Here is a 23,622-nt window from a genome sequence, read left to right on the forward strand (position 1 = left end):
TGGCCCAATTGGCTGCTCCTTGGGGGCACACAAATGTTGACAACAGTGTTCCTGCTCTGTAAACAAGCTGGACAGAGGAGGGACTTAAGGAAGCAATTTCTATCACAGCCTTGCTGCAGCCAGGAAGGGACCTGAGGAGTTTGCACCTATGCTGTTTACTGATCCCTACGAGCAATATCAGCCTGTTAACCTGATTGTCTCCTGCAATCCTTGACCATGCACAATGCAAGAGCTGCAGAAGGGACCCTAGTCAGAATGCTTGCACAGTACAGAAAGCTGACTGACAGGGATGGCTAGACAGGCTAGGCTGAGGACAGACACCTAGCAGCCCTACTTGGCCTTCTGTGAACCTACACACTATAGTGAAGTGTGGTGTTTCCAACTTCCCTCTCCATCCTAGGCACTATCACCTGAGTCAGTCTTCTTCAGTGGGCAACCCATTTTATCTATCTATTGAGCCTCCCCAGGCTACAGCTGCACCCACCTTGAAGAGCAGCTGGAGCTTGTCCCCTGTCCAGAAAATCCTAGACCTCAGAGGCTGCTTGTCTTGTGGGAGAGAAGAGGGTGAGCTTACTGCAGTCAGGTTCTTTCACCATACCTGTGTTACCCCAGCCTTGACTATCTAGGGCTTGCTATGGGAGTTGGTGACACTGAGGGAGTGTTACTCAGCAAGTGAAGCTGGCTAACACTCCCTGGTGGCTCCATATTCCCCACCAAAAAAAAAAAAAAAAAAAGACCAAATGAGGTCAGGCAAAGGTAGGAAGGATGAAGCCCCAGCCAGCTGTGCTTACAGTGGTGGGGCACTACCGCCTGCTAGTTGACAGAAGGTGGGTTTAAAACCAAGAGGCAGGCAGCAGCCTGCATAGGGCTCACAAAAGGAAGAGGAGAGAAGCTGTTAAGGGCAGGATGAAGAGAGCAGCTGTTTCCCCACCGCACAGAGCACTAGGCCTTGACTTGATAAAGGAACAAAAATAAGAGGAACTCCATGCAGGGACCTGGCGAGGTTTCATTTGGGCACCACTCCAGGGCCTTAGGATCCAGATGCAGAAGGTGCATAATTGAGTTTCTAAAAACAGCCCAGCCCAATTTCTGCCCCTCCTCTTTCTTCTAATTCTGCCTCTCAGCCTGATTTGCAGCAGTGCTCAACACCCACAGCTCCCAGTTGGAAGAGTTGCAGATGCTCATGCTGGCTGGAAATCCGGTCACTGAGCTTTAGATCTCCAAAGCAACTTTGCCAACATTACAGTATCCACAAGAAGTAAGATTTACCCCATCTTCCATATCAGGAAACGGAGGTCAAGATACAGTAAGTGACTTGCCAAAAGTCAGAATCAGGTTCACAGCTGGGAGTCAAGACTCAACTTAGGTTCCAGTTTGCTGTTCTGCTCACATATTTCCTCTCCGCTCCCTGTAGCGCAGGGGAAGCAACTCCTGGTGAGAAGCAGCACCAGTGATGCTGAAGGAAACGTGACAGTCCCTTCTCCTACCACCCAGCCAAGCACACCACAGGTCAGAGGATTGTTACACTGTCAAATGGGCTCCCCAGATTAAGCCATTTATATAGCACCATCAGCACACGGTGTGTTAGGATCTAAGCGAGATCCCCATGTCACAACTACATTGTATTCACTGTGGAGGTCGGTCTGGAGAAGAGGGGAATATGGAGGCTGAGTGACTGACTACACACAGAGCTGGAGATGCAAATACGGCAGGAGAATGCATGTACCCTGCTCCTGCCTCTGCCCGTGCTGTATTTACTCAGCAGCAGCCTAGGATTTAACCCACCGTCCAAAGAACCGGTTTGTTTCCCAGAAAAATACCAGCCCCCAAAGAAATGCAAATTCACACTGGTGCCAAGGTTGAACATCTAGAAGCTTTATTTCAATCCTTTACAATAGTAAGAATCACAACGTCAAATCAGGAAATGTTGCTAATGGAGACACCAGTCTTGTACAGTCAACAAGGAGGGTGAAACAAAGGCAGAAGTAAACCAGTACGAATTCACTCCCTGGCGTCAGTACCAGGGGTTTGCACTCCCCCTCTAGTATTCTACCACCTCTCCCAAGTAGCTGGAGTCTCAGCCTTTACATCCATGCAATAATCTCCCCCCTCCCATCAGCACCCTCTAGATTATAGGAACATCTGTATCACTCAACATTACAGCAACAGTTGGCTGCACAGTCGCTGCCAAAACTGGACAGCTCCGTGCTCTCCTCAGTCATTATGGTGCATCTCATGTGACGCGGAAGGAGCCTCTGCATAATATTCCTACAACACAAAAATATTAATACTTAACCCTTAGAGAGCATCTTATACACACTAATCCTACCTCACACCTCCACTGGGAGGTTACTATTATTATCCCCGTTTTGCAGATGAGGAAACTGAGCCCGAGAGGTTAAGTGATTTCCCAAGACTACAGAGGGAGACAATATCGAAGCCAGGATTGGAACGCCAGTGTTCCTTGCTCCTAGCCCTGTGCTCAGAGCATACCTGCCTCTCAGTCCACCCCCCTCTCCTACTTTCCTTCTATGCCTTTTCCACCATGTACCTATGTTAAGGGATTACTGAGCCTTCAGGCAATACCAAATGCCGGAAAGGGAAGTCAGCAGAGGGCTGGAATAAAGGAGTCTTGACTGATCTTACACTGGATGCCATCCTGTATTAAGTGAGACTTTTGTGAGAAGGAAAATATATATATATTGTAGCTAGATCATCAGTGGCAAAGGGCAACAAAAGGTGGAGGATGCTTTCCACAGCTTTCTTCCATAGTTCTACATTTATCTTGGCTTCTACTGCTTGTCAAACTCCTCTGGGAAGCGAAGAATCTTCTTGTGAATCCCCCCCCCACACACACACACAGAAACTGCCCTTGGGCGGAGTGACAAGATGGGGGAGGTCACATCTTTTATTGGACCAACTTCTGTTGGTGAGAGCCAAGCTTTTGTGCTCTGTGTAGCTCAAAAGCTTGTCTCTCTCACCAACAGAAGTCGGCCCAATAAAAGATGTGACTTCACCCACCTTGTCTCTCTAATATCCTGGGACCAACACGGCTACAACACTGCATATACTTGGGCAGAATGACATTTCTTCCACCCCAAAAAGATGACACTCTTCTCCAGCCAACTAACCAGTAACTCTTCCTACTGAGCCTTTGCACAGTGGTCCAACAAAAGCTAAAGAGGTCCTGGCATTTTCTTTCTGTCACCTGTGGTGGAACATGGGGCATCCTGGCAGTTCGAGAATCTGGAAGACACCGAGTTCTCATGTCAGAGAACAAAATTCTGCTCAGAGGGCACCAAACACACAATGGTTCTAGTCTAGAGCCTCATTCACACTGACGCACTACTCTGTGTACAGGGGACGACAGCAAGGATCAGCACAGAGAACTACATTCACTGAGCAGTAAGGGACCAAGAATGACAACGGGAGGCACATTCAGGCTGTAGCCCGGCCTCTGGGGCCAGGTGCTGCACAGCAGAACACATGCAGCCCCGAAACAGCAACGGCCAACGCAGCCAGACCGTGCAGCCTCCTGCTGTTGCGGCCCTGAGTTGATCCACCTGGTTGTTTGAATGTCCTTTGTTTTACAGTATTAAAGCCCCACTGAACTGTGTATCTCACTGTCAACTAAACAGTCCCCAGGCACTGAGCAGCCAGCCATTCCCACCGAGGCCCTGCCTGCACCCCCATGCCACAGGCTGGTGTGTGAGAGAGGTCAAGTATGGAAGGTGGAACCAAGAGTCATCACAGAAAAGGAACCTCCAAGCTCCTGCAGGAGTCACTTTCCAAAGAGCCTATTAACCTCACCTCTTAGCCTTTCACCGCATCAGCCATTACAGACATCTCAAAGCCAATCCCAGCTTTAACCACAAGCCCAGAAAAAGATTCCTTTTCCCTCAAAGGTAAGAGTTGTCATGGCCCTAGGACACACATTCCCCTCTAGCCTTGCCGTGGCTACAATGGAGCTGCTCTTGCTAGCAGGGCGGATCCCCATTTCCAGCCCATCAGACTCTGCCACGGGGCTGCTCTGCACTGAGACCACAGCAGCAGGTTGCTTTTATGCCCCATCCATCGTGAGTCAAGTTCACTGTAGCCTAAAGCTTCCTGTCAGATGTGCTTACGAAACCCAACCTGACAGCCACCAGGGAAAAGAACGCCAACCCCAGCCCACCTGTCCCCTGGCTGTGCCAAGCCATGCCAGCTTCTTGAAGATACCTGAAACCCAGGGAATTCCTCTGGTTTCTACAAGGGCATCTCAGACCAGGAACATTTACATTCAAGCCACATTTAATTCAGACTCAACTCACCACTTTTCAAAAGGGAATTTATTTACTACATAGTCCTAGGATCAACCCTAACAAGAATACACACAGATCGCTGGCATTATTCTACATCCTGCCAGTTCAACCCTGCCCAACTGGCATCCCTAATGTCTGGGAAGAGGAGCCTGGCTCACGAGAAGCCTTCCGTTTTACATGGGTCATCTGGAGAAGATGCAGCTGAAAAGAGAGCCTCTGGCTCCTTCAAGCAGTGCAAGTCAACACGGCTCAGAAGCCTTTCCCCACACGGGGGCTGATCCTGCTCCCACTGGAGTCAGTGGTTGACTGCAATGGAAGCAGCATTGAGCCGTGAGGGGCAACAGCTCAGGAGTTTTCAATTAGTGGGTCAATGTCCCAAATATTTAAAGGCAGACCAGGACTAATGGGATTTTCAGCTTCTCGGCGAGATTTTCCAACCTGCTGCAGAATAGACAGTAACGCTTCCCGCAGCTTTCATTTTCAGGTCTCAGCATAACTCAGCGCTTGCTCCCATCCCTCTACATAGGAAACCAGAACCATACCAACCACACACACACACACACAACTATTCCCAGGCTAGCAATACTTACAGCTATTTCTTTAAAATAAAATCAGAAATTCTTAATAAAACTGAAGCTGTCCTAACAAAACCAAACTGGTATATCTGGATCTAGTTTAAGTCACCTAAAGACAGGCACAATAAATGTTAGAGAGAAGTGGCACAGAAGCACAGAGAGCTCTTAGCATTCAGCTGAAACCTGTGAGAGTTTGGGACTGTTTGTGCACATTTAGAGATAGGCCTTCGCTCTGCTGCAGACCAATTCATTGGAGAAAAGCAATCAAGAGGGATCAGGAGGAGGTAAAACTTAACTCTTGGCAAAACAAGTTTTTTTCTTTCTTTTTTTGCAATCTCAGAACATAAAGTGCAATGTTGCTACCTGTCTTCCTATCATGGCCCCCGAACTAAACACTCGCCACCCTATGAAATCGGTAAAAAGGACCATCAGACACATCCTGCCTCAATGGCTTTACTCTTCCCTGTGGTCTCTAGCAGCATGAAGTGAAAAGAACGTGGTATTTCAGCTTCCACCTCTCTGAGTAATTCAGAAGAAAACAAATGAACGTTGGCCATATGTATCTGGAGCACATGGCTGGATTTTACAGCACTGGCTGGAGTCTGTTATCAGCTACTCCCGCACAGGTACCTCGCTTGTTAGTGTGCATTTCTCAACTCCTGAGTCTGGAGGGGAGCCCCAAGCCTGACTTCAGATTACCACCAATCCCAGCATCTGGTGTTAAACAGGAATTTAGCTGGGGCTCCACATACCTGCAGACACAGGACTGAAAGATTGTCTTTGGGTGATGTGCACCTACCCTACTGCAGAAATGCGCCAGCCAGTGCAGCCCTGTCAGGTCTCCTATTTCAGAGCAAACTTCCATTATTGCTTTGGGAAGCAAAGTCTGTGCCTTTTCCTGTTAAGGGGATTGACTCTTAAAACCATTTCTCTGGCTCAAATACCCCCTTCCCGCTCAATCCCAATTCACAGATTTAAAGAGATCTCGCTGGTGTTTAGAATTTAGTAACAAAACGTAGGAAGCATCAGAGAAGGGGCAGTGATATATACCAGGAGGGGTACATGCAGGTGGATGGGTCTTTCTTGATGTTCATAGAGATCTGAGCCAGCACCTGCAGAGCCAGAGCGGCTGTCACAGTGCTTCAGGGCATCACAACACAATTCAACCATTTTACCCTGGGAGGATGCTTGACATCGAATAGGTTCTCCTCCCTTACTGAGGTAGCAGGACAGCAAGTGCAACTGGCTATGGGGCCACCTCCTAATCCACCCCACGGGGAGCAATCTTTCAATGGATGGTTTGGCTATTACTGGCTTACTGGATATGGTGCTGCCCCGGCTGCCTCTGGTTGTGCAGCCTCAGCCTTATGTCTCCAGTGTCCATCTCTCCAGAGCAAGGTAAACATTGGAGGAAAGAAAAAAGGTTACGAGAATCTGAACCCCCTCGGGATGGGCCCTCAAAACAAGCATTGAAAGATGTAAACAACTATTTGGAACTTCCAAGCACAGAGGGCAGGAGAATTTGATGAGCCCAGCAGCTTCTCCCTGGTCCTAGGGTAGCATGCGTGTAGCATGAATTGGAGAGGAAAGGTGGTAGTGATGGGGAAGAGGGGAACAGAGGGAGTTTTATGGAGAGAACAGGGTATATATAACAGCCCCTTTCAGGTGCAAATCTGCATTGTTTATTCAATTTTGTATTTAGTGGAAAAAGCACTTACAAGACTAGCAGACCACTTGGATGCAAACTATTACATTTTAATGCCATTTTATTAGAAATCATGCAAACTTTAATATAAAAAATACAAGTGCAATAAGAATCTTTGTGTGTAAATACAGATTCCGGGTTATCGTGTCACTGTCAGCTTCCCAAAGAGAAATATTCCCACAAGCAGAGGAAGCTGTGGGCTCCTCTCCGCCCCCCATACTTCAAATTGGCCAGCCCCCTTAGCAGACGTCTGTCGTCAGTTAACTTTGATCCCTGTGTTTTGTTATTCTGCTTTTTGCTTTAAGTTAGTTTGATGACTCAAGAACACCAGATTTTTTATATACATTTTGTTTCTTTAGTGTCATTTGCAACATAAAACAAGGAGCTCAAACCACAATGGTGTGTGATCTCTTGACAAGCCAGGGCTGTACCGCCTTCATATTGTAAGCCTGCCTACTCTGCCCCTCCCAACCCTTCACGGACATTCAGCTCTCCCTCTCTGGCTCCCTGGATGGGAGGCGGCTGTTCACTTCTTCCCCATCCTAGCCTCCCACCAGATTGCATCTAGCCAGGTAATCTGTTGACTCCTACATTTAACATTTGTTAAAAATAATACATATCACACTGGATCCCTTGCATCAGAACACACACCCTGCATTAACCTGCAACATATTGTTTGAAGCAGCTTCCTGACCTGATACCCTGACCCTGGCCTGATACCATGGCAAAGAAAAAAACTATCAACAAACGGTCTGTGGCTATTCAAGTTAATAAATATACTTTGCGCCTTTTGTTAATCCAACAGAAGCAACTACAAAGGTGCCAGGGCATCCTCTAGGGCTTGGTTATTGACCCCGATAGGAGGTTCTCTAAGCATCCCTTTAGCATCGCTTGTTGCAGTCAATACAAGGCTTGGTTGAACTGTTACAGTAAGAGATTTTTTTTTTTTAGCACATTCTTATGCCTTTCCTTTCAGACATGGCTTAATTACATGAATTTGCTCCATCATTTAAAAATATTTTAAAAAACAACACAAAGAAAAACAACAGTTACAATTGCTGGATATGTCGATAAGAAGCCAGCACTGCAGCAGCGGTTAATGTCTTTATTCCTATGGTTAGGGAAAGAAGGAAAGAGAGAAAAGGAAACTTAGCATGGTCATAGCACAATAAATCATCAACACTTCGTCACAAAAAAAAATGAAACGGTTAAAGTCAACAGTTAAAACAGCCTAATGTGTGTGTATAATATAGATAATCATTAAATAGGAACAGCAGAAACTGAAGCAGCAGGAGGAAAAGTTAACAAAGAGAAAGATCACAGCTTATCCCCATTAACTCCGGCCTGGCTTGGGCCACTCGCAGCACAGCCCCACCACTTCCGCCCAAACGCAGCAACAGAATGAGGCTTGGCGCCCTCCCCAGAACAAGAAGTGGCTTTAAGCACATGTTTAGTCTAGAGCTCTCCAGCTGCCTGTCCCTAAGAAACACGTCATTCAGACTCACACTGATGTCCTCCTAAGAGCAAGAGGATCGGAGGTGAGGAGAGGAAAGGATGCCCTTTCCACCCAACACGGGATCACCAGAGCCTGAGACACACTGGGGCAGGCGGAGCCACTGTCACAATGAAATGAACCTCAGATTCCTGGGCTGTATGGGCGAACAACTACATTGCCCTGTTGACAAACAGCACCACTGAAAGGGAAGCTAGCCCTGCTAAAATGCTGTCCCCTTCCCACCTAAAGCCAAGTGCCGGGTTAAGGGATCCAAGCTGAGTTACTCTGGGAAGCACATGGGAGGCGGGGTGGGTGGGGACGAGTCACAAGCCTTGCTGAGAAAGCACCGCAGAAAGGTCTTCTGCATGGGGAGCCGGCTGTTGCAGCGGTGACGAGGAGGCGATGGAGCCCAGGCTCTCGCTGACGGACGTGCTACACCAGGGGGAAGTGCTGCTGGAAAGGTTGGGGGATTTGGAGACGACGATGTCCGCTCCGTGGTCCGTGCGAGCCTTAGCCTTCTCACGGAACATCAATTTGTGGGATTCAATCTGCAGCGACACAAGGGGGTAGGTGAGATGGGGAGAAGGGGAGGAGAGAGGGGGCAGGGGAGCGGAGGATGATACCATAATGTCATCATTAGATGCCTGGAAAATAAAAGGCAATTTTCTTCATTAAAAATAAGGCAAAATATTGACAGAAAAATGTAACTTTAAGCTTAAATCCGTTAGATCAACGTCCACAGGCTGCTCCGCCCCTGCTGCGAGTGCTTGCCCCTCCCCGCCCTGCGGAGCTGAGAAGAGAGGAAGGCACGAGCACTTACTTGTTTCTTGTATCTGAGTGCCGAAGCTCTGAATTTCCCTTTGGTCACCACCACCCACAGCGGGCGCAGTCGGCCCTACTCCATTCTCCCGCATTTCACTGCCTGCCTGGGGCGCTGTCACATCTCCATTCTGAGGGGCCTGAGCCAGCAGCGCTGCCTCTTCACCCCCCTCAGGCTATAATGAAACAATGGGGTTGGGGAGGACAATGACGTGTCAGTAGAAGGATGGGAATGAAATGGAGTGAAATGAAGAAACTACAGTCAGGGTGCCACAGAGACCCCCCTCCACACGCACCAAGATGTGGGGTGGTTAGAAATGCAGCAGAGAAGTGCTACAATCAACTCCCTGGTTTCCTGAAAACCCACCTGTATTGAGCAGTTCTTCAATCAGAGCAACATCTGGCAGCGACGTGCTTCAATAACCCACAACCCCAGCCAGTCTCACAAAACCTCACTGGCCTCCTGCCACATCTCAGCTAGCTAGTCATAGCCGACACTGAATGAGCACTCATATTATTAAACATCTAGTCATTTCCATGGAACACGCAGTACATTCACATGGAGTACCAGGCTAGCAGCAAGAAGACTGGAACAAAGTGATACCATCACCCATGAGAAGACTACCAAGCATTACCCTGTAGGATTAAAAGTGAAGGGACTTGTGAAAATAAGTAATCTGAGTATATTGCAATGAGACAGTCTCCTTGATTTGATTGTTTCTGTTGCTTATTTGCTTACTTGCCAGATTAATAATCCACAGTGGATCCCACACCCACAAAGGCAAGTTAGCACAGAAGACCACATCCTTGCCATACTGGCTGAAGCTGGTCTGTGGTCATTTGGTGCAGCTCTTCAAGGGACAGGATTCTGTTCTGTGGCATGTTCTCCTTAACAAGGGTGATCCTATTTGGAATTGCTGATTTCCAGAACACTGCTCTTGGGAAAATGAGTTTACGCTGCTAAAATAGAGCTGTGGCTTCTTCAGGGGAACGCAGAATTATCTGGAAAGCCCCTCCGCAGATGTGACGAGCAGCACCGGAGGGGGTGAGAAAAGACGAGACGCCATCTGGAAGCAGGCTGTGTTCACAGGAGCAGAGTGAGCACTGCAGACAGAACTCATCTGTACTGTGTATTCTCTGTATCGAGGGGTGCTGTGGATGGTCCTGACTCTAACAATGAATGCACTCCATGATACTTCGGCCACCATCCTGCTCCTGCTCACCATGTTCCTTTGGAGAAAGCCCTTACAAAATGGGTTCCTCAAGCGGCCAAGGGAATGCATTTGGAACAACGATTTTGCCGTTTCCTTTCAGAGGATCTGAGTGGGGGCTGAGAAATCTTATTGACTATAGGTATGGCCATTTCCTACACTGCCTAGTGGGGCTGCAAATCTAGCAATAGCTGGCAATTCCCCACCAGTCTCGTGCAGCCTCGACAGACAGTGCACCCGTCTGACCCCCCTTTCTGGGGTTTAAACCCACATGAACACAACCATAATTTTGGTACCTAGATAATTCTGAAGGAAAACACACAGAAACTTGCAAGGTTCCCACCTCTACACCACTCTTCTGCAAGCAGAGCAAGACCAGCTGTCTTGCACTAACACCTCGACAGACCACTAGAGGGCGGTTACAGTCAGAAAAGTACCTTTCTCACTCAGTTCTGTGCATCTGTGATTTACTGGTTTAAACAAGGTCTGACTCCCGAGAGCCCTGAACAGCCCACAGAGCTATAGATGAACAAGCTGGACAGTCTGGTCTGCCTCACACACTGGCAACAGAGTAAGATCAGATCTGACAGCAGGATCAGTGTTGAGGGAAGAGGTACGAGGCACGCTACTTGGGCTCTCGCACACCCAGGCGAATGTCCAGCTCTGACAGGGAAATCACACTGCAAGCTGGATGTGGAGGTGACAGACACACGATCTATGGAACCCAGCACCACTGGACAACACTGGCCATCAGCAAACCGCCCGAGTAGAATTAGTGTCGAGTATAAACAGCTGGAGCAGCCTGGCGTAAAGTAGGACAGGGATCAGATTCTAACCCCTACCCTCACATAGCAGCTACGTTTATACCTGCTTAAAACCATTTGCCTGCTAAAGTCGGATCGTCTGGGAGCTAAAATTAAGTTTAAAGGATTCAAAAATGGAGGAAACATCCTACTTGTCCCTCAATTAATATGGTCGGCAGTGTCTCAATTTTAATGGGGTCTATTTGTATCCTTGTGTGTGTGTGAATCCTGCCATATATGCTATTATCCCAGCCCCTCCACAACCTCCCTGACTGCACGCCCTTTGGAACGGGGACTGTTTATGATCTTGTTGGATACAGCACCTACCACAGTGGGCCCCAACCTACATGGCCTCTCGGTGCTCCCACAACAAAAATGTTAATCATGAACAAATAGGATTGAAACAATGGAAAGCGAAAGCATTTGGAAGGGGATGCTTTTCTCCAGTGCTCTCCCCAGTGGCTGAGGTGCTGCTGCCCTTTGTGCTGGAACACCGGATTCCTTCCTTCCCATGCCATAGTGCTTAGAACTAAACCTCTGGTGCCAACGAATCCACCTGAATGTGTGAACTCCAGCTCCATTCTCATGTGTACATGGCTTGGTACGTTAGCCTGCACAGTCATAATGAAGAGGTCATCTAAATGGGGGTGATTTCCCACCCCTAAAAGCAGATGCCTCATGGCTGTAGTAAAGCTGAGAGATGCACCAGTGCAGTTTACAGAGCTGTGGCTGAGGGTAGTTTGATTTATTTCATGTCCTTGTGGCAGAGAAGTGCTGTACCAAGACAACATCCCAACTCTAAAGCAAGAATTCATTCTTACAGTTATCCAGAGAAAGGGTTCAGAGCTGGGTTTAGTATGAGGTTAACCCCACCCATGGAGGATTCTACCAGACAGATAGATTCCTTGATGTAATAAAATGCCTATTTACAGCCCAGAGCACACTGATCTCAGGAGCTCTGTTTGGGAGAGAGCTTCCAACTAGCCATTCCAGTTGCTCTGATTGGTGCAATAAGGAAGTTACACAAACACTTAGCCAGGACTAGTGAGCTGGTATTCTAATATCACAATGGAGGGAGGAAAAGTCGGACACAAGTCTTTCCTCTCACCCATGCAACAATGGACCTGATTATAGATCTAGCCTAAAAGGTTAATCCTCTTCTCAGACCCTCTAGAGGGAGGGAGACAAAATTAACCAGGCTACTCTCTCAGAGCAGTAGTTCTCACACTCTGGATCGTGACCCATTTTACTGGGGTCGCTAGAGCTTGCGTTAGACTCGCTAGGACCCGGGGCTGAAGCTGAAGCCCGAGCCCCATTGCCTGGGGCGGAAACCGAAGCCCAAGGGCTTGAGGCAAGGGCACGGCTCCAGCCCTACATGGGATCGTGTCATAATTTTTGCTGTCAGAAAGAGGTCCCGGTGCAATGAAGTTTGGAACTGCTGCTCTAGAGACATGTGGTGGGACCCATCTAGAACGGACACTGACATGGTTCAGAGCTCTCTCCCATTTAGCCCTTCCTTGTTTTCTGGATTTAATGACAGAGTGGTTATGGAAGTGATGCTGGGAATGAGTAAATGGCCACAGGCTGACTGAAGGGGGCAACTGGGATGCATTAGCAACAAGACAGGGAGTTGATCTGAGCTCAAGAAAAAGAGCAGAATGACACATACCTTCATTGTGCCTCCTGCTGGCACGTGTCCCACATTGTCCAGAGAGCCCACTTTTGCCTGCGCCTTCTCCTTGAAGTTCAGCTTCTGGTTCTCGATTTTGACATCTCCTCCCCCTGGAACAAGAGAGGTGGATGGAATTCATTATTGGTTTCAGAACAGGGGAGCACTTGGAGCAGAGTCTGACCCAGGACCTCCCTCCTCCTCCTCCTGCTCCAAACCCACCCCCAGAGTTCTGCGTTAAGCCAATTACTTTGAAGCGGGTAGGGTGGAACAGTGCATTAAGTGTCTCAGCTTTTCACCGAGGCCTGGGCTCAAATCTGATCATTGTCAAGATGAAAGCTGGTGAACTCCACCTCTGCATACAAAACCACAATACAAGCAAGCATGAGTTCCAGAGTCCAACCCTGGAGATGCCCCTGTGCAGAGAATGCTGCATATTAGGACGGGTATGTAGGAAGAACTGCACATTACAACCTTCATTATACCAGAGGTGCTTCCAACTTCTCTCCTCCAAAGGAGGACAGTCAATCCACGTTTAAAATGTCAAGGTTATTTCTGATCGCATCCTCTAACTTCCCACTCACATACATGTGCAGACACCTCTCCTTCCATGTCCTTTGACAACCTCATCTCATTATTTACGTGGATGTTTGCAAGAGATCCACGACCTGATCTTGGTGTATGATTTTTTGACTCCCTTTCATTCGCTGCATTCCTCCACTAGTTTATCTAGTTCAAAAAAACTAGATAAGTTCATGGATGATAGGTCCATCAATGGCTATTATCCAGGATGGGCAGGGATGGTCATGTCCGTAGCCTCTGTCTGCCAGAAGCTGGAAATGGGCGACAGGGAATGGATCACTTGATTACCTGTTCTGTTCATTCCCCCTGGGGTATCTGGCATTGGCCACTGTCGGAAGACAGGATACAGGGCTAGATGGACCCTTGGTCTGACCCAGTCTGGCTGTTATTGTGTTCACTTATTTTCCATTCCCTCTTCATCTCCATCAGTTGCAACTGTAAAACTGCATCCACTAATCACTGTTTTCTAGGGCAGGAGGACCTGCGGTCCAGTGGTTAGCATTTGGCACTCTCACTGCCACAGCTTGGGTTTGATTCCCAGTCAGAGAAAAGTGACTTTACATCAAAAAACTTTCAATTATTCTTCACTTGCCATTTAAACAAATCCAGACAGGCTCCCGTGACACTGCATGAACAGCTCAGGAGGCCACCGTCTGTCAGCAGTGCAGCCAACAGCACAACCCATAGAAGAAGCAAATCCTCGCTTTACCCTCTTATGTTTGACAGTGCTGCACTCTGCTGGAGGGATGGAAAGAGGCCCAAAGACCTACTTGAGATTTGTGGCAAGTTCTCAATGAACGTGGGAGGGCTGCAACCCCCATCAAGTAACAGGGGACGTGCAGTGTATTGTTCTGCTTCCTCTAACAATTTTATTAGAAAGCTGTTCATATAGTGAAACACTGGCGACAATTGCAGCCCTCCAGGGACATCATTAAATACATAAGCTCCTCAGCATTTTAAAAGAATTTCTGAGCTTTGCATGGGTGAACGGAATCCTTTCTGGCCAATGGATTTTATCCCATCATTTTGGCCACACAGAATTGCTTTAAAATGCGACATAACAGATAATTCTTGCAGGACTATTGTGTTTTAATCAGCCCTGGACAAGAGCAGTTATTGTAGTGTAGCGTACAGCTTGTTACTGCAAAGAACTGAATAGACAGAGGCCAAGTTTGTGACACTATGTTCTCCAAGTGGGAGAGAGTTTCTGATGCACTGAACCATGATGTTTTGTGCACAAGGTTGAACTGCTTTCAACCCAAGAGACTTTCAGGCTGGGTCTGGGGACGTCTTTGGAAACAAAGACTAGCTTGTAGTGTTCATTTTCAGGTTTGGTCTGTGAACTCTGTTTTCTTCACACAGGCATGTTTCATTACCAGGGGACTCTTCTGTGCGGATGATTGTCCCTTGCTACTGAAAAAAACAGCAAGACAAAGGCCTGGACCATACTCTTTGGGCTTACTCAAGGGTCGGCTTGATCTGACATGAAGCAAAGTTTAGACAACTGGCCTGCAACCATAACACCTTGGACTGTGATCCTGTCAACATTTCAGCTAAAGAGCGGGTCTGCTCAATGAGGAGTCCAATGGAAATCTCAGACACTGGAAGAACTGGTGCCTCTGCTGTGTTGTCAGTGGGGAACAAAGGATTCTTGCACATGCATTCTGTAAAGTGATTTAGGATCATTTGAGGATAGGTGTTCTATAAAGTATGGATTGTTACTGTACAAAACACTAAAAGGTCTCCTGCATCTGTTCCGGAGAACTGGAGAGAGACTACTTCACCCTTCTCTAATGCCCTCCCTCTGAGGATCTCATTAAGCCTCAAAACCCTTGAAAGGCAGGTATCTCACCATTTCAGAGTTGGGGAAACTGAGGCAGATGGGTTAAGTGACTTACCTTGTTCTAAGCTTGGCTGTAACAATGACTTGCTATTTGGGGCAAGTCACTGCCACAGCCAAGCTTAGAACAAGGCAAGTCATTGTCACAGCCAGGATTAGAATCAGGTCTCCTGATTCCCAGTCCCCTTCTCTAATCAGGAGATCATGCTGCATCCATAAGAAACTAGATACTTCCCTTCAGAATACCATCCATCCACCTCACTTGCTCCAATTGGGATCGCAGGTTCTGCCTGAATGACATGCAATATTCACTAACTGACAAAGTGTGAGGGCGCACACTAAGAGTTTTACCTGGCTTGTGTTTAATATTTGTTTTAGAGCCACACTTTGAGGACACTTTGGAAATGTCAACTTTCTTGCTCTGGATCTGCACCTACAGAGACAGGAAGGAACAACTCAGAACAAAGAAACATTTCTTATGAAACTGGAAACCACTGTCCCACCGCAAAGGGCAGTTTATATTTAATGAGGTCTTAATCTCCCCTTGCCACACTTTTCCCATTAATCACCTGGCTGGTAGGTGTCAAATAGCATTGCTGATGTAGGTTTCAAGAATTCTTAAGAAAAAGGCAAACATTCATTAAGATTATCAAAAGCCCTGTCCCAGCCAACAAAGGGTGAATATGTGCAAGTAGTAACATGTACTGAATAAAACAAAACCAGTAGAGATGGATAGTGACCAGAAATGAGTGTCTCATATGCATAGGAATATTAAAGTTTGACCAAAGAGGCCGATTCCAACCCCAAGTTCCCCAGACTGTTTCTACCCAACACCAGCCTTGACTTTTAAACCTGTCCCATGTTGCCTTCAGCCACGTGCCAGGAGAGAAGTTATCTGGATTGGTCTATTTGGAGCAAGGCTATCCTACTGTGGTGCCAAGCATATACTAGAGGCTCCAACTTTCTCTCTACCATCTTCAGCCAACACACCAAGGTGTGGATCCACCTGATACTAAGTCTGTTTCTTTAGGGCATGTTGACAGGCATGCGCTGCTACGTATGGGGATAGACTGCATCACCACACCTAGGGCTGTGTCTTACTGCTAAGAAAAAAACAGGCTGGATTTGGGGGTTCTCTGAGATAAGCTATGGAAATATATATCTTTTATTTACTGGGTTTTATTTGCTGCAGCAACATCATCACAAGGTTGTTTTCTTGACAAATCTCAAACTACACACATATGGGCCTGAACAATACCTGACTGGGAAACCTCTGGAAAACCAGCAACAGCAGTAGTGTAAGTGATTCAATAGATAGCCCTCTTCTGGGTCAGTAATGAGTCAATGTCCCAGCATGAAGTTAGCATAGGGCTGCTGGTGGAGATGCCCTCTTTTGGAATAGGTGTAAAGCCAAGGCTGTTGCTACTTTAAGTTATTAAAGATTTCACAGCCTTTTCCCCCAGAATAGGGTTTTAGCCCTGATACCTGGGCTGAATTCTAGCTTCAGTAACTACACTGTGCCTCGTGGAGTTTCAATACCATGTGACTGTCTTCTCTTCCTACCCATAACCTGCTGTGTAGCATTGCTGTGTGCCACTAAACAGTTGACCTACTCCATCCCAGAGGAAGCTGCATTTCAGTGGCAAATGAAGTTATTCTTGCCTGGTTAATTTGTAAAATGCTGCATGAAAGATGTTATATCACCAAGATTTCCCCTGCAAGGAATTCATAAATTCTAGTTACTTTAATAGGACTAACTTGTGTGTGTGGGGACTTGGGGAGATCCTCTTCTCTAGTACCTCGCTGGCTTGGAATATTTAGTATCAGTTTGTCCATATAAACAAAATAAAAGTATTTCCTTAGTATTGAGTTCACCTCTTTATAAACTAGAGAGAGAAAGCGAATGAGGTAATATCTTCTATGGGACCAACTTCTGTTAGTAAGACAGACAAGCTTTCACAGAGCTCTTCTTCAGGGCTGGGAGTTTATAAACCATTGCAATTGCCATGCTAAAGCCCATTAAGAGCCTACTGAGAAGCTTCATTGTGTGCACATGTATTTGTAACTTGGTGTGTGTGTGTGTGCGTGCGTGTGTGTGTAATTGTGCGGATTCGTTTAGTGTGTGTGTGTGTGTGTGTGTAATTGTGCGGATTCGTTTAGTGCTTGCATAAGGTGCTGGATTCGATGCTCTTTTTGTTCACAGAATAGTCCACACAGAAGTAATATAAGCTCCCTCTATATTGTCCCATGCCAATGTCTCTCAAACCTGACCTGGAGGAGCCAGTTAGCCCTCTAGGGGTTAGAAGAGAGTTCAGTGGCCATGGTCCATTCAGTCTTTGGTCTTCACAGAGTCTGCCAATAAAGTTGCCAATTAGTGATGATGGCTTTTATGATATGATCATGTGTTTGGTGAGAACTGGACTAAGATTCTGTCGCTTGGCTATTTGAATGGTAACATCTGGATACATGAATGAGGACCTTGAAGAAGTCATTGTGATTTCTCACAATCTTTAAGGTTGTGGACAGCTGTTTCTTTTAAGAGTCTCAATTTCCCACTTCCTACTAAGGCTATGTCTACACTACGCCGCTTTTACCCACTACAGCCGTGTCACTAAAAGGCACGCAGTGTAGCTGCAGTGCACCATCAGGAGAGAGCTCTCCTGCCAACAAAAAACTTCCATCCCCAACAAGCGGCGGTGCCAACAACGTGCTGTTCACACTGGCACTTTTCCTCTACAAAACTTGTGTCTTTCGAGGGCAGGGGTGTGCGTTATTTTTAACACCTCTGAACGACAAAAATTTTGTCATTCAGTTGTCAGTGTAGACAAAGCCTAACTTGAATTATTGAACCTGTCCCTCTAAAGGCCATGTTCTCAGACTCAGGGGCCAAAGTTAAGTGCTGATTTAGTTGCCTGACTTTAGGCACTCTGGGTAGGAAGTGTGACTATTACTTTCCTTTAGTTTTTCACCTCTCTAACCCTCTCTCCTTCCACTCTCCATTAGCTTTCAAACAGGGTGGTAGCCTCGAGACACCAAAGAACCCACATGCTCTTAGAAGAATTCCGAATGATCGCACCCAGACCCTTTGACAACAGGGATAAAATGAATATACAGGTAGTCCTCAGACTTATGACACAATTGGTTCCTGAAAATCGTGTCTTAAGTTGAAAACATCGTAACTCGAATTTCCCATAGGAACACTGTTGGATCAAGCGTCAAAGTCTAAACCAATGTCATTAAGTCGAAACAGGATGTCAATTTATAAACGGCGTACGTGCCGTTCGTTGCAACTGTAACGCTGTAAAGTCGAGGACTGCCTGTACGATGGATTATCCAAATGTCTTACTCCTCGCTAGATTTAAACTTACTGTAGACATTTCATTTCTATTGCTTTGCTTTTGTATTTTTTCTCCTTATTTATAAAAGTATAACAAACAGTATTTCCTGGTAAAATCTAATGCTGCGAGCTTTGGGGTCTTTCTGCTAGACCTAATGAAAGCAGTAAAATAGTCTACAGCCTTCGACCTCAACTTCTCAGTATCCTGACAGTCAATCACCACCCTTGCACATAGGAGGCAGGGCAAGCAGGTTCCCCCTACCCACCCCCAATTTTTTCCCCAAAAGGTAATTGAATGAATTGGCTAGCAAGTTCCAGTCACTTCTACCACAGCAGACCTTTTTGTAAAATGACAACACTAACCCTGAATCGCTAGCTTTTGCTAACCACTCTGCTTGCCCCAAGAATGCCCAACAGCCATTACTGAGGAAAGAGTAGCACTGGAACCATGGACTTTTCAATCATTCCCATCAGCTGTATGGTTAAAAACTTTAGAAACAGGGAGCTTCTATGAGCAGATGCAATGAGAGGACTATCTCATGCTGTCTGACTGGACAGAAAATGCCTTAGAAGCGGACACCTGGTACAGTGCCCAGGAATAGCGGAGGGAATGCAAAACGGACAAAAGGAAATCCAATCATAAGAAGCCAGGTATGCCAGTCTGGCTCTTCTACTCACATTGGTACTGCCTGGGCTGGGTTTGGGGGCGATGGACGGCTGGGAGCGGCTGCCTGAAGCTGGCTTTTGGGCATTTGGAACCTGAAAATGATAAGCACTTTATTCTCTGTTCTTAAAGTGAACAGCTTAACTAGTGGACTGAGGAGAAGAGATGTAGTGGTGACAGGAAGAGAGACACTGGGAGAACAAAGAGCTGAAAAAGGATACCTCTTTTCCCTAGAGCTGGAAACATCCCCTAGAGGGGATAGAGGAATAGTAAAATGGAGAGAAGAGGACAGTTTTGGTGGTTTATTACATGGGATTTTTAATATAAAGTGAAAAACATTCCCCGCAACCCAAGGTTTTATTCTGTAACATGTCTGTTAATAACAGAGGAGGAAAAAGGACACAAGGCCCAGCCAGAAATACACCATACAGAACACCACTCAGCAGAGAAGGAGTGGTTTATAAAATAAAGCCCCTTTGGGTGCGTAACAGCTGCTCTTTAGCAGTGCAGCTGAAAGAACCCTATGGATGCCAAGCACTGGCAAAGCGAAATGTCAGACAACCCCAGCACAAATATAAAATGTCTCGGCAGTTATAAATCTTGAAGAGAACAAAAGCCTGATTAAATGAAAATTACACCTGTAGCTGTGCTCTTCCTACACCCAGAGAAAAGGTTGTTCTTCACCTGTGAAAAGGATGACTAGCCCTTCATTTAACAAGCTTTTTTTAATAAAACCCACAATGAAGGTCTTCAGGATCCTCTTGCAGTAACTTATGAAAGAATTTGAATGCAAGAGTTGATGCATAACCATGCACAGGCATATTTCTCAAGAAGGTGCTTACAGAGCATGACCTGCCCCTCAAGCAATATTCAAGGCAGCATTTACAGCCTCCAAGTCCAGCGAGTGGCAAGTGCTCTAACAGGTGACAATGCACTGAGCCCATGGCCAAGCACTACGTTTGCCTCTAACGGTTGACTATTTGCAGGCCAAGAATGCAGGTTTCCTCCCCACTCCATCCTGGAAGAGAAGCTGAAGGGATTTAACTTTAGCTTTTTTAAACAGCATTGCATTAATAAGTTTTTAATCCCACAACTGCATAGAGCAGGGGTGGCCAACCAGTGGCTCCGGAGCCACATGCGGCTCTTCAGAAGTTAATATGCGGCTCCTTGTCGAGGCACCGACTCCGGGGCTGGAGCTACAAGCGCCAACTTTCCAATGTGCCAGGGGGTGCTCACTGCTCAACTCCTGGCTCTGCCACAGGCCCTGCCCCCACTCCACCCTTTCCTGCCCCCTCCCCTGAGCCTGCTGTGCCCTCGCTCCTCCCCCCCTTCCCCTCAGAGCTTCCTGCAAGCCTCAAAACAGCTGATTGGGAAGGAGGGGGAGGCGCTGATCGGCAGGGCTGCCCGTGGGTGGGAGGCACGCTAGCGGGGTGGGGAGATGATGGGGGGCTGCTGACGTATCACTGTGGCTCTTTGGCAATGTACATTGGTAAAGTCTGGCTCCTTCTCAGGCTCAGGTTGGCCACCCCCGGCATAGAGTCAGTGGAATGGAGAAGGGAAAGCCAGGACACCACTATAGGTGACACCCCACTCAGTACAGGGATTCTGAACTTCAACAGCGATAGTTGTCAGTGTGTTGGGCACAGGGACAATGGAAAATTAGCAACAGCAAGAAACAGACTCTTCCACCTGGTCACCCTCCTTATTTAAAACAGTGGCAAAGTTGCTATTGCTACGAGCATCCACACTCTGCATTGCCAGAAACTATCACTACTTAGAAAGTAAACAAACTCTGGCACAGACAGATAGATATTTTTAAAGGTAATGCAGGCTGTGTCCGCTGGGAAACAGGTGACCTGTCAGGTCAACACAGGACGTCTTTAAAGCCTATGTTTTTTTCAGCATCCAGATGGGTATTTGGCATTGCTCCAATCACTCAGCTCTAGGTACTAGCAATACTATCTCCATCTGAAATCCACAGTGTGTACTCAAAGTGCATATACAACCATCACAATATTAGCTCGCAACACCTCAGCAAGCTCACCTCCCTATTTCCAGTGAAACCAGTAGCCTTGAATGTTAGAAGTCGCTCTTAAGTTAGTAACTAAACAAAGATTGGAACTTACATCCCCAGAAGTGTTTCAAAGTCCTTCTCCTGATACAAAATCCTCCTTGCTTTAGATCACTGGGAAATGGATCGAATGCACGGCTGTGAAATGTAACATACGCTCACACATTTAACCTACTACAGCTCAGGAAAAAGTCTACCTACACATCTCCCAGAAATCTTAATTCTGCCGTGCTCATCCGCCTGAAACAGAATATTCTCAAAAGACTACATAAAAAAGCAGAACAAGAAGTTAGTAGAAAGACAGCTTGTCCAGAGTCCATACTTACATTCCCACCTCCAGGGACATGCTTAATATTGTCCTTGGAACCACACTTGGACTGAACATGGCTGTAGTTCGCTTTTTTGGAGACTATCTGGACCTAGAGTGTTACAGAATGGAAAAACAACACAAGGGAAAAGGACTGGTTAGAACTGTCATACGGCACGCTGGAGTGATGCTGTAACATGGTGGATAAACAAAGAGCTGTGTTAAACTTCAACCCAACTTCAGCATTACATGTGAAAGAACTTGAAAGACAGAGAGAAAAGGAGTGAACAAACAAGGAGAGGCAGAGTACAGCTAAGCAGACAGTGGCAGTGGTGACAGCTTAAGTGCTATTGTGGAGGACAACACTTTCTTAGCATATTGTACAGACATGCAATACAAGAGCGCCTGGCTGCCAAGAAGACTCTGTATGCTAGCTTCCTCAGCGCATGTTCAGCCATGCATTCCAGCAGTGAGAACGAACATGGCTATCTCCATCCCTTCATTCTCACACTTTCACCTCGTTGATCCAAGTCACTGCCTCCGACGACCCACTCACTGGTTAGTCTCTGCAGTTTTAAACTGTTCCAGTTTGCCTGGGAACGACTCAAATCCTAGGCAATGCATCTGAAAACCTCTCAACAGTATAGCCTAATCCTGAAAGCAGTAACTACATGGAAGGTCGTCAAACCACCAATTTAACTTAATTGGCAGCAGGTCTGATGCCAGCCAGATACAGGAGAAACAATGTATCTAACAAACAGTTCCAGACCCATTAAACACACAAAAAAGCCTAAGGCTATGAACCCTCAAAAGTTAAGTGAAAGCTACAACTCTACTCTTTAATAAATAAATAAATAAATAAATAAATAAATAAAATCGGTTATGACAAGCCCCTGAGTTCAGTCCTAGAGGTTACTTACGGTATAGTATGTTCAGAAACACCCATGGTACAAGAAGATAAATTAAATATGGGGTGGAAGCTTTACCTCTTACAGTAGTTTGGTTTTGTACATTGAAGTTATCACCTGTAGCTAGAACCACCAACATGGATTTTTCAAAGGATACTTGCCAATTTAGGTAGATTGGATTAAGTGCAACAAGGACCCTCACATTTACCCTGCCATGGAAATTTACCAGTTTGCTGGCTCTAATTCAGAGGATCAAAACATTTAAGAGCAAGACCAATGCCATCCTATACATATATAAGGTCTACCTGATGGTATCTCAGGAGATAGCACCAGCTCACAAGTTAAACTTTCACTGCCAGCCCTCCTCTTCTCTACTCCTTTCCCCCACATAGCTCAGATCTGGGATAAGACTTCATGACAGAACTTCAGGGTAGGAAGCCAACAACTGGTAACCACCAGCTGTGAGGGGTTAGAGAACAGTATTCTTGAAACTAGGTCAGGAAAGTTACAGGGAGAACATTAACTCACCAGTTCTCCATACTTTTTTGTTTGAAAGTGCCGGGACCATTGATCCCGCTTCCTAATCCCAAACTGGTAGCATCCATAGAGAAGGGAGGTTTTCCTCACAGAAGACCAGCCCATCTTAGAGTTACAGCCCCTCTAAAAGTGAAGGCAGAGCACACCACTGAAGCAATGTGTAAGTCAGGCCTTGAAAAAAACTATATGTGAAGTCAGCAGGAATACTTCTGACTGTATTTTACTGGCAGTGTCACAGGACATATAGGAAAGATGTGGAAAAGGTGCACGTGGGGAAGGGAGGGGAACAGTGACACTGACAAGAGAAAGCATAAAAGCTAAATAGAAGGGAAAGTGACTCAAATGGAAAAAAGTTTCCCTTTCATCTTTCAGGGATAAAAGACTGAAACAAAACTCACTTTCCCATTGGGCTGCTTTTGTGCACCCTCTTTTGTTACAGTTGTTTTAGTAGGAGCCATTTTAGAGACTGCATTGGGTTCAGACTTTCGCGCAGCACCGGCTGATTCTGGTTTTTTCTCTACTTTAGCCTAGATGGAGACAAATGGAGGATGATTTTAACCATGAGAATCAAAGTAAATGATGGGAGGAAATGATGGAATTCAAATCAACAACCAAGATAGATTCAGTGGACTGGACAAGCCAGGGAGAACTTTTTATAAATCAACATGTTAAAATGGTGAGACAAGGTGGAATCTCAAATCTAGAACTGGTAAAGCAGAAGGCACGGTCTCACTCAGACAAGCGAATCTTTTGAAAGATCCCTTCATGCATCAGAATTAGTGCTTCCTAGTGGGGTAG

General features: G+C 46.4%; 1 protein-coding gene across 15 annotated transcripts in view; it reads right to left on the minus strand.

Annotated features, from left to right (window-relative positions):
* Positions 1-1,854: 1,854 nt before the first annotated feature.
* MAP4 (microtubule associated protein 4) overlaps positions 1,855-23,622 on the minus strand; it is a 278,564-nt gene continuing 256,796 nt past the window's right edge. For 4 of the 15 annotated variants that reach the window (XM_043541768.1, XM_043541757.1, XM_043541760.1 and 1 more), the window contains 6 exons: positions 23,223-23,351; positions 21,399-21,491; positions 19,016-19,096; positions 15,352-15,433; positions 12,579-12,691; positions 6,611-8,624 (listed from right to left, as the gene is read on the minus strand). In XM_043541768.1, the coding sequence (XP_043397703.1) occupies positions 8,400-8,624; positions 12,579-12,691; positions 15,352-15,433; positions 19,016-19,096; positions 21,399-21,491; positions 23,223-23,351 (723 nt within the window). In that variant the 3' untranslated portion in view covers positions 6,611-8,399. Of the gene's footprint in view, positions 8,721-8,896; positions 9,072-12,578; positions 12,692-15,351; positions 15,434-19,015; positions 19,097-21,398; positions 21,492-23,222; positions 23,352-23,622 lie in introns of all 15 variants that reach the window. The other 11 variants (XM_043541771.1, XM_043541769.1, XM_037891346.2 and 8 more) reach the window with 10 other exon arrangements.

Source organism: Chelonia mydas, chromosome 2 (assembly GCF_015237465.2).
Source record: "Chelonia mydas isolate rCheMyd1 chromosome 2, rCheMyd1.pri.v2, whole genome shotgun sequence".
Classification (NCBI taxonomy): domain Eukaryota; kingdom Metazoa; phylum Chordata; order Testudines; family Cheloniidae; genus Chelonia; species Chelonia mydas.